The sequence below is a fragment of the Limanda limanda genome, chromosome 19, assembly GCF_963576545.1.
Source record: "Limanda limanda chromosome 19, fLimLim1.1, whole genome shotgun sequence".
Taxonomy (NCBI): domain Eukaryota; kingdom Metazoa; phylum Chordata; class Actinopteri; order Pleuronectiformes; family Pleuronectidae; genus Limanda; species Limanda limanda.
The window spans coordinates 19876659-19893786 of NC_083654.1; the positions used below are offsets into that span (position 1 = coordinate 19876659).

The window sequence follows — 17128 nt, forward strand, 5'->3', positions numbered from 1 at the left end:
AGTAGGGATTAATAGCAGTATCTCATTATTAAAAAATGTCATGTTTGTTATATGAAATGAAAAGTGATGAGCTGTTTGTCTGTTGGATTTAACATATTTTACAAATAACATGTTACAAACAACATAATAGGAAAGTTGACTTTAATGTGGGGCCTTCAGAGACCCTGAGTACGGGTCGGGCTCAGGGACTAAATCAGCGTTTTCCAGTGACGTCGGATGAACAGGTGTTCCTGCGTGATGACGTCCTTCCTCCTTTCACTCTTCTTCACTCTAATGGACAAACTTCAGCTTGTACCGTTTAAATTAGAAACCGACTTCTTGGATTCTCACATTGAAGCTGAGTTATTTTATTTATTTTACTCGGATTTGAGAAGCTCGGTGGCGGACACTAAATCAGGCGGAACCTCCTCTTTGTTCGCCTGTGTTCAGTCCGGATGAAGTAGTTTCCGGGAGACGGTACCAGCAGTAAACATGGCGGAGGAGCTGCTGGAAGCGGTGGACAGACTTCAGTCGCGGCTCCAGGAGAACCAGGAGCCGAGAAAGGTAACGACAGAGCCGGGGGAGGCGGCCCGGTCCCGGCTTTAGCACCGAGCTTCTCCCCGGAACATGGCGGTTCTTCCCCGGAGGAAGAAACGAAGCCGGCCGAGACGGTTTTTTAAATGATGCGTTCAGGGTCCGCAGCTACAATCCTGAAATCACAAAGCCTTTGACGCCAAGCTGCTCTTTTTTAAAGTCATAAATACTAAGCACAGAAATCCTTAAACAACTGGAGTGGTTTCTCAGATGGTTGTTGAGAATTATCTTAAATTTCCGGATCTGCAGACAATTATAAAATGTCAAAGGAAAGAGTGGAAACGTCCCAAAGCGAAATAGTCCCATAGATGTGTTCAAAAGGCAAGTGTTATATATAAAGCACACCTCATACATCGTTTAATATTAATAACAAGCAAAACAAAAGATATTAAAAGAGGAGAATGGAAGGGGTTAAGAGATTTAAAGAAAGGAAAAGGATATATAAGTATGAACATTTAAAAATAAGTTGAAGGATAAAAATAACACTAATATATAGAGTGTTAAATTATTAAATAATCCAATGATGTCATGAGCTTGTAAAATAGTTTAGTTAAAGGCTCTTGTTTTCAATCTGGTTTTAGGTTAAACAAAAATATAAATTCAAAACCAAGATTTAAGTGCATATCATCGTCACATGTAACAAATAATACATTGAATCTTAATAATATTCATATATTAGATATAGTTTCATCTGTCATATACAGAATCCAAGATACTAAGTTCGAGGCTAAGAGAATATAAAAACCTTAAAATATTGCAAATACTAAACATAACCTCAAAGAAATAATGGGTCACACACTGGGATATTTGCAATTTAAGATTCCTCATCAAAAGAATCATATATCTATTAACTAATATTTGTTGGGGCCACCTGACACTTTTAGGGTTGTGAAATTTAAAAACAATGAAAAGTTAAAAACGAGAATTTAACCTTTTGAATCAAATTTGAATTCGAGTCGCCACACGAAAGTAACACGTTGTGATTCCGTCCTGTCCCACGGCCCGTGAAGGCATCGTGTGGACGTCATGCTAATGAAGGGGTTTTAACTCGTAATAACGTTGTTGTTCAGCTGTTAGCAAACATTAGCGCCTGCTAGCTGCCGCACATGTGCACGTATCTACTGTCAGACGCGGAAAATAACAACACGAAGCTCAGCGTGGCCTGGTGTGAAGGGGAAGTAGCCTCAGTAGCTGTTAGCATCGAGCTAGCAGCGTTACAGTGGAGAGGGTCCAGGCCTCTAATGTCCCACTGGTGCTGTGAAGTGATGCTGCAGCACAACGTGCTCACACAGCTGCTGCTCAAACACTCTGATTTGTTCTGTGCACAAACACATTGATGCCAGTGGCCGATCCGAGACGTTTCCTTTGTTTACTTTCTGAGCTGAAATCAAACAAAGCAGCTATGATCAGTGAAGTAGGTCAACATGAGCCATAATCCGGTTTCTAGGAGTAACGCTGTCATAATAACAGACATAAAATAGTGGAGTCACAGCTCAGTGATTCTTTTTTTATTTGTATTATTACACCTCTGCCCTTTTAGGCCACGGCATCCTTCAGTGTGTGTGAGGCACTAAGTGTCTCATGCACAGCTCGGATACAAACTGTCAAGTGTACAACTTGTACAACAACATTCTCATAGGTAGAAATGCTCGATCAATTTTACAAATACTTAAGATAATATAAGATATATAGGTTGATACTTTGTTGATCCAGAGGGACGTTTAGGAATAGAACAGTCCCCTCCAGGGTCAATGAAGCTGCATCTAATTGCACACACGCATTCTTATCAGTTCGTTAAAGGTTCAGTGTGTAGAATTTAGTGACATCTAGTGGTGAAGTGTCATGTTGCAGCTGAACACCCTTCACCCACCCCCTTCCAAACACGAGAGAGAACCTGTGGAAGCCGTCAGTCGCCTCCCACCGAGTTTTGTGGGAATACGTCCAGTAGTTTTTATGGAACTCTGTCATGCTCTTGACAAATGTCTCTGAACCCGTAGTAATCACCAGAATAACAAGGATTCTTATCTTAAGTCTTTCTGAAACCGATAGCTGCCGTAACCTTTTTCACATTTCGACAAATATTGAATTTAAATGACAAGCAATCCGCTGTGGAATTAAATGTGTACGTCAGGATTATACATCCACTTTAATGCCCCTTTAAAATCATTAATTTAGTCGTTCTCTCTCTCTCGCAGCTACTGAAGACGCTCAAACGCCTCGGGGAACTTCCCATGACTGTGGACATACTGGTGGTAAATATCTGTTGATTGATTCATGTTTCATCCTTTTGATTTCCAAACACAAAAAGGGAAACTAAAGCTGCAGTGGTGAAATAGTTGAAAGTGCTCTTGAGCAATGCATTCAACCTAGACCGCCATGTTATACGAGAGGGAACAAAGATGCTTTGCTCACTCAGCTCGGCTGAAGCTGGCCAAGATTTGAAAGTAAAATGAAATGTGATATGTACCAGTGGCAGTGTTGGTGTAAAACTCGTGAATTGTTTATATATGAAACCAGTAAATCTAGGCTTGAAAGCAAATGCTATGCAAATAAGAACAATCTCTGTCCATGGACTCACTCTGCTCTGTTATCTTGTAGGAAACTGGAGTGGGAAAGGCTGTGAACTCTTTCAGGAAACATGAAATCGCTGGAGAAGTTGCAAAAGGCCTCATAGCCAAATGGAAGAAACTGGTTCCTCAGTCTGCAGACAGGTACCGCTCTGTTTTCCTGTGTCTCAACATGCAAACTGTCCCTGTCTGTGGGGGTGTGACTCCGTTCCTGCAGTGATCATTATATACGTGATCTTTGGCTCTTTAAAACTAAGCGCTGTTCAACAGTATTTATTTTTTTAGCAACAAATCACAACATGCATTATTTTGGATAAACTCAACATTTCCCACAACAATCAAACATTTGAGCTGTTTCCAGACATGAACTCTGGGAAATGTCCTGAAATCGGGTCCTGACATTTTCCCAAGTTTGTCTCTCACATATGAAGAACGCAGCAGGAGATTCACAATAACAGGAAAAATGTCTGGAACATTCAGACGTCGAGCAGCAGGAGGCCGGACATGAAGCTCAAGCTTCACTGGGAGCTCAGTGGTTTTGTTTGCAGCACATTGACACCATGTTGGCTCTTATAGTCAAAAGCTCTCGGATCCCATCGTCTCTCCAAGTTGACGTCTTCCTCTTCTGCACGTATGGCTCCTCCTGGTCACTCTGACATACTTGTGTTCCTCCAGTTTTGAGTGCAGTGAGTGCACCGATCCGCTTTTTTCACCTCCGATACCGATATCTGAGGTTTAGTATCGGCCGATACCGATCCGATACAGCATTTCTTTTAGGGTAGCTGCAATCGCGTCACTGGTGTGTGTACCACGGAAGTTTTTTACATTTAACATTGCACTGTGTGGCACGAAACTCTCATCCAGCCAGTGTGCTGTTAAACTCAAAAGTGACACGGGGAAACGTCAGAGCTCCAGATATCTGTCGTGAAACTCAGAGCTTTGACGTCTTTTATCCTCTCCAATATGTGTTTGGACACTTTACCATGCAGTTCAGGTAGAGCCGTCTCGGACAAATATTTTCGGCTTACCATGTCATACCGTGGCTAATTAGCAGCCGAAATCCCCTTCAACGAACTCCGCGTGCTCTCTCACGTGAAATTTGTGTAAGTGCTTTGTGTGGTTTGTAGTATTATAACTAGACGTTTAGTACCACCCCTCGGAACATTCACTTTACAGATGTTGCACGTAGCCGTGGAGCTTGTTGGCTGAGGTAATGTGTAATAGCTCCAGATAGCCGATCCTTTCGCTCGCTCCATTTTGTAAACACTGTAGGCTCCGCATGGCGTGTTGCTTGCGTATGACGTCACTCACAGCGCACAGCATAGAATTACACTGAATAGATCAGCCGATATGGATCGGCCCATTGTCACCGATACCCGATCTAGAAATTTCTTCAATATCGGTACCGATTCAAATATCGGATCGGTGCATCCCTAGTTTTGAGCACACTCTCTCAGGGTTTTCCAGACATTTTCCTGCCGTGTTTTCTGGACTCACTCAGACATATTACCAGGCGACAGGGGGAAAGTTACAATACTGTCCAGAACAACTGATTCTGACATTTGTGAGATAATCTCCTGTTCTCTTCTCTCCAGTGGTTTAATTTCTCATCTTGCTGTTATGATGTACAGTTGTTCTCCAGGACACGCACCCGTAATAGTAACATGTCCCATACACAAACCTGGAGGAGGCAGGGTTTATGACCACCAGGGGGGCGTGGTCTCGAGGCTTTGGCTACACTGTAATGTCGTCCACCTTTATGTGCAGTTTATGATTTGCACAGTTGTTATTGTTTCAACCACTCTCCACCTTTCTCCCTCAGACCCAACAGTCACGCCATAGAAGCCTCTCGGCCACACCCCCACTCTCGAGGCCCAGAGGCAGGTGATGGAGGAGTTCACAGACGCACCCGGGAGCCCTCCCCCGAGGAAGAGCCCTCCTACACGGAAGAGGAGGAGGAGGCAGACGAGGAAGAGGAGAGAGGCTACCACACCAACTACTCACCTTCTCCTCCCCAACACGAGCAGTACAGCCCCCCCAGGCGAGGAGGCTACCAATCAGACGAGTATGAGAGCCCTGAACGTGAAGCTGAGCCTGAACCTGAGCTTGAACCTGAACCTGAGCCTGAGCCCAGTCCTCCTCACAAAGAAGTCCGCCACGCCAAACCATACAGAGATCCCAGCAAGAACCACCACCACGGGGATCGAAGCAGGGAGCGCGACGAAGAACGACGGCAACGCCACACAGAGACAAGTAGCAGTCGAGGAGGAGGAGAAGGAGGAGGAGAAGGAGGAGGCGACGACGACGAAGGGAAGAAACGTGGTGCAGACAGAGAGAGACGACAGAGTCCGGTACAGAAGCCTGCAAAACCCAACAGGAAGTCCACCACGCACGAGAGCAAGAGGGAAGAGAAGAAGAAAGGCGGTGATGAAGGTGAGTGCTTCTACGACTGTGCCTCCAAGTTTCTTATTTGGATCACACTCCATCCTCAAACTGTAAATGTAGATTCTCTTCTGAGAGATAATCATGACTTCCCATAATTCCCTTCATCTGCCACAATTTGTCCAGGGCGACCACGAGCACCGAAGGAATCTCTACCCAAGGAGCTGGAAGAGGACTTTGAGACCCCCACCATGTCCTTCGAGTCCTTCCTCACATACGATGCCCCAATGGCTGTCAAGAAGAAGAAGAAGCCGTCGTCACACAGTCGGCCGTCTCACTCATCGTCCTCCTCATCGTCTTCCCATCGAACTCGCGCCCCCCCACCGCCTGCGACCTCCTCCTCCTCCTCTACCTCCTCCTCTAAAGTGAGCAAGGCCAACGGCGCTCAGAGTAAAAAGAGGCCGCATTCAAGCTCCAGTTCCTCCGCTGCTGCCCCGACGCCAGAGAAACGAAAGAGGGTAAGAGTTCTTATTTATGATTTTTCCACAGTAAATATGAGTCTGTGTTTTAAGCTGTTTTAAATGAGAAAAGGGATCAAGTAGTGGAATGATGAATTTATTAAATTGCTTACTATTTATTCTCTGCAGATTGATTTATTTACTAATTTTTGCCGCTCCAAAAGATAGCTTGGTCTGGTTTTAAAAAGTGAAAATCTGAGGAGATCTGTGAATTGTAAAAGACGTTGCTTGTCGGTCTCACTCCAGGAAGCAAAACTGGGCTTTTATTTTGTAGAATCAGTTTCCTAGCAACAGCAGCTTACTTCACGTCCAGGGTAGTGCAGAGACGAGCTGTGACCTTGTAGATTTCAAAGGCTCAAGTAAAACAAAACCTCTCTTTTGGGATTTATCGTCATTATCTTTTAGTTTGACATCTTGGAAAGAATGATTTGCTTCCTTTCTTGTCCCTTTAAGCATAAACCTGTTGCAATGAGATTGTTAGAGTAGCTTAGCATTGAGGCTGAAAACAGGATGAACAGGTTGTTGTATTTCCAACTAACAACACCTCTTAAGTCATGTAACAATAATAGAGAGAAATTACAGAAGGTGCAATCTACAGGTATAACTTCTGTACCTATTCATGTTACTACTTTAAGAAAGTCGGTCCCTAACTGTCCTTATTTGTGCATTTTCCTGTGTTTTCCTTTCTATACAAGCCTTTGAATTTGCAGTTCCTGTTTGTTGACCTGAGTGTTTTGTTGTGTGCAGGTGGTCGAAGCCGTTCCGACTCTGCCTGAAATCCCTCTGCCAGCAATTCAACCCAACTACAGACCCCTCCCCTCCCTCGACATCACGCCGCTGTCCCCGCAGAGACGTAAAGGTAACAGCCCCCCCTTCAGATGAAAATGTAAGCAGTGTTGAATCTCCCACTCTCTTGTCATTTTGAAGACTCATAGTGTCAGGGTGATCCATGTATTACACCAGTTCCCCTATTTGTTTCCCCTTTTTACTGCCTAAGAAAAACAACAGACTCAATAATCTGCAATCCAGAGTAGCTCCCTGCCCCAGTCTTTTGTTATTTGTTCCATTAAATGTTATTGTGAGTGTGAGCGGTCAACTGTTATAACACTTTACTGTATCTGTATAACTGTGCGGCCTTAAGATTTCTCTCTTGCTCAGATTAGATACCAAAATCCTACTCAAGGTTCCTCTCAGTGTCAGTATATCTTCAGCTTCTCCTCCTTCTGTCAGATTTCACTCATGTCCGTCTCTCCTTTCAGTTCCTGTCCTCAACGAGGAAGAGGACTCTGGCTTCACAGGGAAACGGTTCAACTCCAAGATGGTGGTCTACTCAGGGTCGAAGACGGCTTACTTGCCCAAGATGATGACTCTGTACGAGCAGTGTATCCGCGTGCTGCAGAACAACATCGACTGTGAGTGGAGCCGCTGCATTTTGCTGTCTTTAGATTAAGAGCAGCAAAAAACGCAGATATGAACGTTTGGTGTCTCTGTTCAATCAGCCATCGCTGAGGTGGGAGGAGTTCCATTCGACATCCTTGAACCGGTTCTGGAGCGATGTACGCCAGAGCAGCTGTACCGCATCGAGCAGAGCAACCAGGTAACACACACACATACTCATTAATGAAATATATCTAAAAAAAAATGCCGGAACCGAACCCTAAAACCAAGTCTTAAACATCTTAAACTATTACTTTTCATAATGTCGTTTATTTCATCCAAACTAAAACGTGAAATCAATAAAGAGCATTTAAACTAAATTCCCTATATTTCCTGGAGTTTGTAGAGGCGTTTTGTTTAACTTAAGTTCTAGTTCTTCTTTTACTTTGACACCAGATCTGCAGTATTGTCTTTTTGAGCCGGATTTTGTCTCAGTTCATCAATCACTGTTAAGCCCTCAGAATCAGAATCAGAAGTATTTTATTGCCAAGTACGTTCACACATACAAGGAATTTGCCCTGGTTATTGGTGCAAACAATGAACATAAAAACGCAATAAATACAACATGCATAGGAGAGCAATAAAAAATGGGAAAACAGTATATATATACTCACTGTTTACTTCTTATTTACTCACTTTTTACCAATATTTATACAAATTTAACATTTATTTTGAGATAACAATTTCTGAATAAAAATATATAAAGATAAAAGTTATAAAAAGTGAAGTAAAAAAGTGAAAAGCTAAATGGGTAAATTACTTATTATTTACTTTACAAAGTAAAAATAACTGACATTCCTCTGCTCTCATCTTCTTCCAGTGTTTTACGGAGGACTCTGATGAGTTGTGGATGCGTCACTGTGCACGGGACTTCAAGCGAGCGTCTCCACAGGAGTACGAGTCGTGGAGGGAGATGTACCTGAGGCTGCACGACGAGCGCGAGGAGCGACTGAGGAGGCTCACGCAGAACATCACGTCTGCACACGCCAACAAGCCCAAAGGTGGGAGGAGTTCTAACTGATGCTTAGATCCAGAGTTCTCCTTCCCTGTAGAAGATGTGAATACTGTAGCGTTTGTGTTGGCATATACAATGGTGACATAGTCTGAATCAGCTTTTCAGGTGAGAGTCAAGAGGCTTCACGCTTCAAACAAACATAAACACAAAGTCTGGAATGGGGGAGCAAACATGAGGCATATTTGAAAAGATTAAATCTGTATTTACTCTGGTGTTTGTTATGTTCTAATTGTGTGTGTGTTGTGTTTTTGTTCTGGCAGGACGGCAGGTAAAGATGGCGTTTGTAAATTCCGTCGCCAAGCCACCTCGCGATGTTCGCCGCCGACAGGAGAGGTTCGGCACGACCAGCGGTTCCTCAGCTGCCTCCACCGCAGCTTCAGCTCCCATCAAGTCAGTATTCTATGATGACTTAATAAATAACTGATCTGTCCTTGGTCACCAGTTACAGCTTCTTAAATATGTAGATTTTACTCCAGATTCTGCTTTGATTCAGTTAATCGAAATTTAGAATAAAGTCTGTCAGTTATTTTCGGTAGAGCCGAACTTTGATGCGTTTGGTTTATTTTAATTCACCACACATCTTCTCCTCTTCCTGTGTCTCAGAATAAGGCCGGCTACCATAAACTACGCTGGTGAAACCAGTCGCGCGTCTATATCCGAAAACAACCCTTCGCCCAGCTCGTCCCGCTCCTCCGCACTGAGTGGAGGAGGTGGAGGAGGAGGAGGAGGAGGAGGAGGAGGAGGTGGCAGCGGGGCCGGGGGAGGAGCAGCAGGACCTGTTGCTCGGGACAAGCCACAGGTCAAAAGTAAGTTTGTGTTAATAGTCCAGGCAAAGTAGCCCATTTTGGAGCCAAAAATAGAAGTAATTGTAAAATAATTTTTTTCAGCATTGATTATTTCTATGAGGTGTCCAGAACCACATACTAAAAGTCCTAAGAAATCCTAGTTGAGGAAATATGTTTAATTCTCATCAATGTGTGCCAATAAGGCAACAATACACCCCAAAAAGACTATTTTTTTCCTTTACTCCTATCAAAATGAAACTTTACACAATGAAAGTAACCATGAAACGTAACATTTTTGTATTACAAGTTTCTTTGAAAATGAATTTATGTATGTATTTGTAATACATATGAATGGTGTTTGCCTATGCAAATTAGGACGTATTCAATAAGTGTGGATCTCATGTGCTTGTCAAATTCATTTCAAAAGAAACTTGTAATACAAAAAATTGATTGTAAAGCTTTATTTTGATTGGAGTAAAGGAAAAAAATAGTCTTTTTGGGATGTATTGTTGCCGGGCCTTATTGGCACACATTGATGAGAATTAAACATATTTCCTCAACTAGGATTTTTTTAGGACTTTTAGTATGTTGTTCTGGACACCTCATAGAAATGATCTATGCTGAAAAAAATTATTTTACAATTAGTCGGTCGTAAAACGCTACTTTGCCTGGACTATAAAGGTTCTGTTCAAGATAATAAAAACGATTTTGATGATATCGGCTCTTTTTAGATCTAATAAATCGTCTATTCTTGTTTCCTCACTCTCAGAAATCGCCCCGATGATGGCCAAAACTATCAAAGCGTTCAAGAACAGATTCTCCCGCCGATAGATGGAAAGAGACTGTGAATGTATTTTATGAATTCCATCTCTGTTTTTAATTTAAGTTTAGAAAGATTTTACTGGAGACCCCTTCATCCCTACACACACAAACACACACACAGAGAGACACACACACACACACACACACCCTTACCCACCAAACACAACATATGTGAACTTTACAGTATTGGTGGAAAAATGATTATTTAATCCAAGCAGTGGCTTCTGTTTGGGGTTTTTTAAACAAGTATTTGAATTGTGAACTGTGTGACGACTGTGCTGAGGATATTAAGGAAATCAAGAGAAACAAGTTGCCAACTTTTTACAGGATGCAAAAGGACACAAAGTCTGTTACTTTTTCTTATTTTTTTAAAGGAACAGTTTGGCATTTTGGGAAATACACTTATTCACTTTCTTGCTGGGATTTAGACGAGGAGTAGATCGATGTCAGTCTCTTGTTTGCAAGATAAATATGTAGCAGAAGCATAAAGACTGAAACCAGGGTGAAACAGCTCATCCTGATCTGACTACCACCACCTGAAGCTCAACAATTAATTATCAGGTGATATATTAAGTGGTTGTTGATATAAAAGTAAATCAGTCCTGACAATATTTAATTGCTTCATAACTCTGTTAAATTTCCGATCCAACCTCTGTCACAAATTATCATGATTCTTCTGCACTTCTGTTGAACCCGGGTAGATTGTTTTGGTGTTATTCAGTTTTTAAAAGATTTATTTAAGCAGTTATATTTATATATCTTTTAAATGTGTAGCGTGTAGCTTCATGTTTACTGGACGGACATGAGAGGCATCAAACTTCTCGTCTTACTCTCGACAAGAAAGTGAATAAGCACATGTCAAACTTTTATTGGGTTCGGAAGGTTGGAACCTGACGGCCGGGGTCTTTCTGTGTGAAGTTTGCATGTTCTCCTCGTGTCTGTGTGGGTTTTCTCAGATCTCCTCCCACAGTCCAAAGACACGTAGGTTCAATTGAAGACACTAAATTTCCCGTAGGAGTGAATGTTAGCGTGAATGTTTTTTTTGTCTTGACATGTCGGCCCTGGCGATCTGTCCAGGGTGAACCCCGCCTCTCACTCAGTGTCAGCTGGGATTGGCTCCAGCCCCCTCATGACCCTCAAAGGGTAAATGGTACAAATAATGAACGAATGAACCGTGGGAGAGAAAAGTTTTGCTTTAATTTTATGACGAGTCATTTGTTTCATTTCTTCTCGACCAAATCGAACACTGCGATAGGAAAACTTTTAGACATTTGTTTTGTCTTTTTAATTGCATGCATTGTGCAAGTCAGCTGCACCTGAAATATCAACTGGCTGGTGAGAGACTGCACATTCAATCATGATTTGCCTGGTGCATTTTTTTTAATTTGTGGGGCTAAAAATGATATCAGTGAACTACACACACACACAAACACATTATGGACTTGTTTTAACCCTCCTGTGGCTTCAGCTCATGTTTTCCTGCTGTCCAATGTGTGCGTCCTCTTTAAATCTGCTTCACTGTGACAAATGGTTTGAATGAAAGCTGAAGTGGTGACGAGGGAAAAACGACAATTAGGAAAGAAGCTGGTCAGACGACTGCGGCTTCAGTCTACAGCGATGATGACATGTATTTATTTTCAACCCTGGGACCCGGCACCCCACCACTCGGGCCCTTAAAGGAAGTAGATTAAAAATTGTAATTTTATTAGATTTTAAAAAATGTTATATGGTCATTTTTATTAAAATTGACTTTTTGCCCTTGAACTGTCTCTGTTGTCTTCTATTGAACACAAGTATCACAGAGGAGAGAATCAAAAGCTGAGCTATAAGAACATTTATTTAGTGATAAACAACACAATATGAAAGTACATCAAAGTAAAAATGTGGAATATGGCTACTAAATGCAAAATAGCAGGCTTCCTGTTGTGTTTTTCCAATTGCACCTAAAGACCTTTTTGTTTGTCTGGTCATGATACACCTGTATATCGATTTTTGTGAAGACCGGTCAATGTGAACACGTTCCAGGGGTCTCGGGGGGGGGCACCGTTGAGCCATTTTGCGACGCCCATTGAAAATTCCTTCAGAATACGTAAATTTTCACCACTTTCTAACTTTCTGCTAATTTTGGTAAGAAGTTGAGCATGGTATAGCCCTCAAAAAGCCAATTCATTTGCCTGAATAATAATAATAATCCTTACAATTTCAATAGGGTCTCACCTGACACCTTTGATGTCAGTGCTCGGGCCCTAATTAATCATCACCTTCATAAATGCAACAATACTCAAGAGTCACAAATATATTTTTAAAAGCTCATTATTTTATCATGTTTTTTCAAAGTTATAGTTCATAGCATGAACATGTTACTGTATTATAGCCCATTGTTATGAATTCATACAAATACTGCAAGTTTACACGCATTTATTCTCTTGTTCATAGTTTGTCATCTCTTGTATTTAGTCTCTTGCTAATAGGCGTATTCATTGTTCTATTATATTTAGTACTTTACTGTGTATTCTAGTACTTAGTGTATCGTGAACTTAGGGAGTATGTACAGTTTAAGTACATTTTATTTTGAATGCATTATATTCTCAGCTGTTTAAATAACTAATATCAGCTTTATTGCTAATACACAATATTCTAGTCATTTTTTTTTTTATTCTGAAAACCTCCACCGGAAACGTTGTTTAACTTCCGCTCCCCTAAGTGACGTCACTCCACTTGACTCCTTTAAAGTCTATGATCTCGTAGTTTCACTTTATAAAAACATCCGGAGCAGCAGCAGCAGTAGCCTCTTCTTCCTACTCTTCATCCCGGCCCTGAGTGACGAAGAAGCGGGTCTTCAGCTCCACGATGTCCGGCCACGGTCACGGTCACGGCTGCGTGTGCGAGGCGGAGCACGAACCCGCGGAGAGGGGCCTGGAGTACGGGCTGTTCAACCGCATCGACACGGAGAAGCTCCAGTGTCTCAACGAGAGCCGGGAGGGCGACGGCAAGCTGGTGTTCAAGCCGTGGGACCAGCGGCTCGACCGGGAGAAGGTAACCGGGGTGCAGAGCCTCTTCCTCCGGGCAGGGGGTCCCGCCTGGGTGACCCTGCGCCGGGCGGGTGCTGCAGGGATCTGTGCCCGGGGAGGGTGCAGGACCTGGGGCATGTGTCTGCGAGGGGCCGCCTGGTGCTTCTCAAATCAATAAATTGCTAAAAACTGAATTAACGAAGATTCAGAGAAGTACGTAGGGCTGATTTGTGAGTCAGATTAAAGTTATAAACTCATCAGCCTGGTCCACCTCCACCGGGCATTGTGTATCACTCCTGCTCCTGATGAAAGCTCCATGTTTAGTAATATTTACATAATGTTTTAGTGGTTATTCTGTGGTTTATTAATGTTCTTGGGCAGAAACAAGAGACACTTGTTTATAGTTGATTCTTTGTTGTCTCTAGAAGTTCAGATGCACTCATGACGTGTCCATCACTATTTGAACCTCAGTATCTAGGGTTCCAAATTTGTAAAATTATACATTATATGCATATTGTTGTTAACATTTTTCAGTCAGTTGAAAGATGAGGAGAAACATTTTGGGTTGTTTTGTGTCTTTATAGGCCTACTATAAAAATCACTTTGCATTTTTAATTTTGGTACTTGTACTTGTACTTTTGATACTTAAGTACATTTCAACACCAGATACTTTTGAGACTTAAGTACATATAATATGAGCTACTTTAAGACTTTTACTTTTACCGAAGTCACTTTCAGGTAAGATATCTGTACTTTTACTCAAGTATGGCTTCCAAGTACTTTATGCACAACTTGTAATAACTCAGTCAGATGTAAACACACAGATATGATTCACACTTTATAACTTCAGCGTCACTGACACTTTATAAGAGAACAAGGATCTCGTGTCTACGCGTCTGTTCCTCTGCTCATGAATCATATTAAAACACGATCCTTATTACTGCAGAACCTGGTGGAGAATCTTTGCTTTTTACAGTTTTCTGAGGCATTTAAGTGACAGTGATAATTGTCTGTACATCAGTGGGTCCACTGTGGACAGGAGCTGCTGATAGGTCATGTGGCTGCCTGTAGTTCCCAAACTGTCACAAATACAAGCTAAAAAAGTTCAATATACTTACTATACTTGCTGTGAGAAAAGATATTTAACTTTTAATGTATCATAAGCCAGAATGCTGCACTCTGTCACGCTATAATCATTAAAAATGTTCTTTGTTTCTTCTCTTAGTTTGTAGAAAGCGATACAGACGAGGAGTTGCTGTTCAACATCCCGTAAGTCTTGAAATTATACGTCATCCTCAAGGTTGTTGTTGTCATCAGCCTGAATTTTAACCCCATGAACAGTGATGCTTTTATTCTTTGGTACCTTTATACATAGAGATGTGAATTAAAGACGGACACACGCAGTACATTTGCAGCAGAAGTATTTTATCAATAAAGCTCCGATCCAATAATAAAGAGCTGAGCCCAGTGTTTTGTCATCTGAGAGCAAAGTGACTGGTATCACATTTCCATGTGGATCTGTCATGACAGCGTGTGGCGTCTCTTTCAGTTTTACAGGCAGCGTGAGGCTGAAGGGCATCATCATCTCCGGAGCCGACGACGAGTCTCATCCCGCGGAGATACGACTGTGAGTGTGTCTCTCTGATCAGGGGTCACTGAGGACAAACTGATGAGACACAGGACAGCACATCTTGATTTTCTTAATCAATAATGTACATTTAAGTAGAAAAATAAAAAATATAACTTTCATTCTAGGTACAAAAACATTCCTCAGATGTCATTCGACGCCACGGGCAGAGAACCGGAACAGGCCTTCAGACTCAACAGAGACCCCACTGCTGAGCTGGAGTACCCAACAAAGTGAGGCCACCAACATTTATACATTTTGATTTCATTTTAATGTGGTTAAGTCTCTCCAGGCTGCTATAAAGCTCCTGTTATGGCTGAAATACTCTCTGGGCTAATCTTGTTTAACACGCTGTCTTACTTAGTCATTGAATTTAATCGCACAATTTAGCTTCTGCTCAATATATTTATTCTTACTGTACTGGATTCCTCCTGAGTCGTATCTGGAGGCTTTTAGATTGGTCAACAAAAGAGGTGTAGAACTGAAAATGAAAAATGTCATCGTGATCCTTTTACTCTGGACGCTCTGTGACAAAGACAAGTGAAGCCAATCCGCTCTCTTTCTCTTTCTTTCGATCATAACACATCATACGTGTTTGTTAAACGCTCTCATTTTTACCACGCCTCATTATGATATCTTCATATCCAGCTTGACTTACTACACTTTACTAATATATCACTGCTTCGTGCTGGTTTCCATTCACATTCTTGACATTTCTCAAACTCAAGTGTCTCCTGTTGTGTCGTTATTTTTAGGATCGCTCGCTTTTCCAACGTTAATCACCTCTCGATCCACATCTCGAAGAACTTTGGAGCGGAGAGCACCAGGATCTACTACATCGGACTGAGAGGCGAATACTCGCAGGTCAGTCTGAGACTCGGCCTGGGGAATGGTTTAAGCTCCTGAAAGCCCCTGGGGAAAACATCGCCCATGGATAGGACTCTGGTTGTTTTGTTGTTTGTTTGTAACTAAGATTACACAAAAATAACTGGACCGATTATCGTGAGACTTGGTGAAAGGATTAGAAAAGAACCCGCTAAATTTTGATGTGGATCCAGATCAGGGGCTGCATACGGATTTTTTTCCCCCACATTTATTATTGTGAGAGTGTCTTGCAACATTTTCATTGATTTATGAGAGAATAATAAATGGATTTTGATGGGAAAAAAATCAGGCATATTTAGGTAACTGAACAAATTTATAGTGTGTGGATTTGGGGCAGCTTGACTAAATTTAGGGGGGCTGTTGGTAGATATGGAATATAGTGAGTACCATTTATCTTATTAATGTTCTTCATATTGGAGTAATGGTTGTTTTGGCTGCACACCAAATCTTTTAATCACACAAACAGCTAATTCTTACGCAAATATGTTGGTGCCTCTCTGGTTTTGCTCAGTTTTCATTCTAGTAAGAGTGTGTGTTGAACAGGAGGTTTTACAGATGACAAATAAATCTGTCGATGATTTCTTGATATCAGTCTCTCCGTCTCTTTGCACTTTCAAGGCTCACAGACATGAAGTGACCATCTGTAACTACGAGGCAGCGGCAAACCCTGCGGATCACAAAGTGGAGAGCATCATCCCGCAAACCAACTTCATTTCCTGAGACTCTGGAGATCGTGAGGAGGAGGAGATGTTTCAGTGGCGTCTGCTGGGCGTCATTTACACGAGACAAAATGGTCTGAGATGAGTTCAACGCTGCGGACTGGCAGGTTGGTCGGGCTTGACCGGAGACTGCGGACTCAAAATCTGGAGACCAGGCAGCTTCAGATGTGTGGAAGTCCTGAGTTGTTGCTCTGTGTTCTATGGTAATAAAGAATAAAGGCTTAATGTGGGCAAATAAACGATCTAATAAATGCATGAAATATCGACACTGAGGTAAAGTCTGTTGTCGTCAGTTTATCCTGTAAACCTTTGATTAATCAAGATTTTCACCACTTCAATAAAGCTACTCTCAAATAAAACAATGAAGGATGAAACCAAATCGTGTGAGTTTTAGATTTTCTTTCATCTTATGTTTACATTTTGGATCCATAATCAGCATCATGTGATTAGCTAAAGGATCATATGAGGGATCCCTCTTCCAGGACGGACAGAAGTGCAATTGATTAGAAGAGACAGTTTGTAACATAATGTTTAAAGTATTTGTGCAAAACAAATTTGTTTGAGATAAAGGAAGCAACCACGACAAATGAATGGATGAGTTAGAGTCAGTTATGTATGTAAGTAGACGTATTGTATATCAAGGACTCTTTTTGTAAGTCCATGATTACAAATATGTGATTTCTTATAAACAAGAAACCAATTTATTTTAAATCCTCTCTACAGCATACAGCAGAGTTTGAGACACTTGGTCACTATTTTAATATTATTAATCTATGCATGATCTATA

The 17128-nt window shown here is 41.8% G+C and overlaps 2 protein-coding genes across 2 annotated transcripts; both read left to right on the forward strand.

Moving 5' to 3' along the window:
- Positions 1-282: 282 nt before the first annotated feature.
- Positions 283-10438, forward strand: eloa (elongin A). The gene is made up of 12 exons (XM_061092601.1): positions 283-543; positions 2769-2825; positions 3172-3284; positions 4963-5573; positions 5709-6040; positions 6788-6899; positions 7300-7452; positions 7540-7637; positions 8298-8478; positions 8753-8882; positions 9096-9298; positions 10047-10438. The coding sequence occupies exons 1-12, from the start codon at positions 472-474 to the stop codon at positions 10106-10108; spliced, it is 2124 nt and encodes a 707-aa protein (XP_060948584.1). The 5' UTR covers positions 283-471; the 3' UTR covers positions 10109-10438.
- A 2370-nt stretch (positions 10439-12808) lies between these two features.
- Positions 12809-16720, forward strand: pithd1 (PITH (C-terminal proteasome-interacting domain of thioredoxin-like) domain containing 1). The gene is made up of 6 exons (XM_061092759.1): positions 12809-13135; positions 14336-14379; positions 14660-14737; positions 14866-14970; positions 15493-15601; positions 16241-16720. Exons 1-6 carry the CDS (start codon positions 12950-12952, stop codon positions 16340-16342), a joined length of 624 nt encoding a protein of 207 aa, XP_060948742.1. The 5' UTR covers positions 12809-12949; the 3' UTR covers positions 16343-16720.
- The last annotated feature ends 408 nt before the right edge of the window (positions 16721-17128 follow it).

Coding starts and splice junctions, on each gene's coding strand:
- eloa (XM_061092601.1), top strand. CDS start 472: ATGGCGGAGGAGCTGCTGGAAGCGGTGGACAGACTTCAGTCGCGGCTC. Junction 544..2,768: donor AGAACCAGGAGCCGAGAAAG/GTAACGACAGAG, acceptor TCTCTCTCGCAG/CTACTGAAGACGCTCAAACG. Junction 5,574..5,708: donor GAAGAAAGGCGGTGATGAAG/GTGAGTGCTTCT, acceptor CAATTTGTCCAG/GGCGACCACGAGCACCGAAG.
- pithd1 (XM_061092759.1), top strand. CDS start 12,950: ATGTCCGGCCACGGTCACGGTCACGGCTGCGTGTGCGAGGCGGAGCAC. Junction 14,971..15,492: donor GAGCTGGAGTACCCAACAAA/GTGAGGCCACCA, acceptor CGTTATTTTTAG/GATCGCTCGCTTTTCCAACG. Junction 15,602..16,240: donor TGAGAGGCGAATACTCGCAG/GTCAGTCTGAGA, acceptor TGCACTTTCAAG/GCTCACAGACATGAAGTGAC.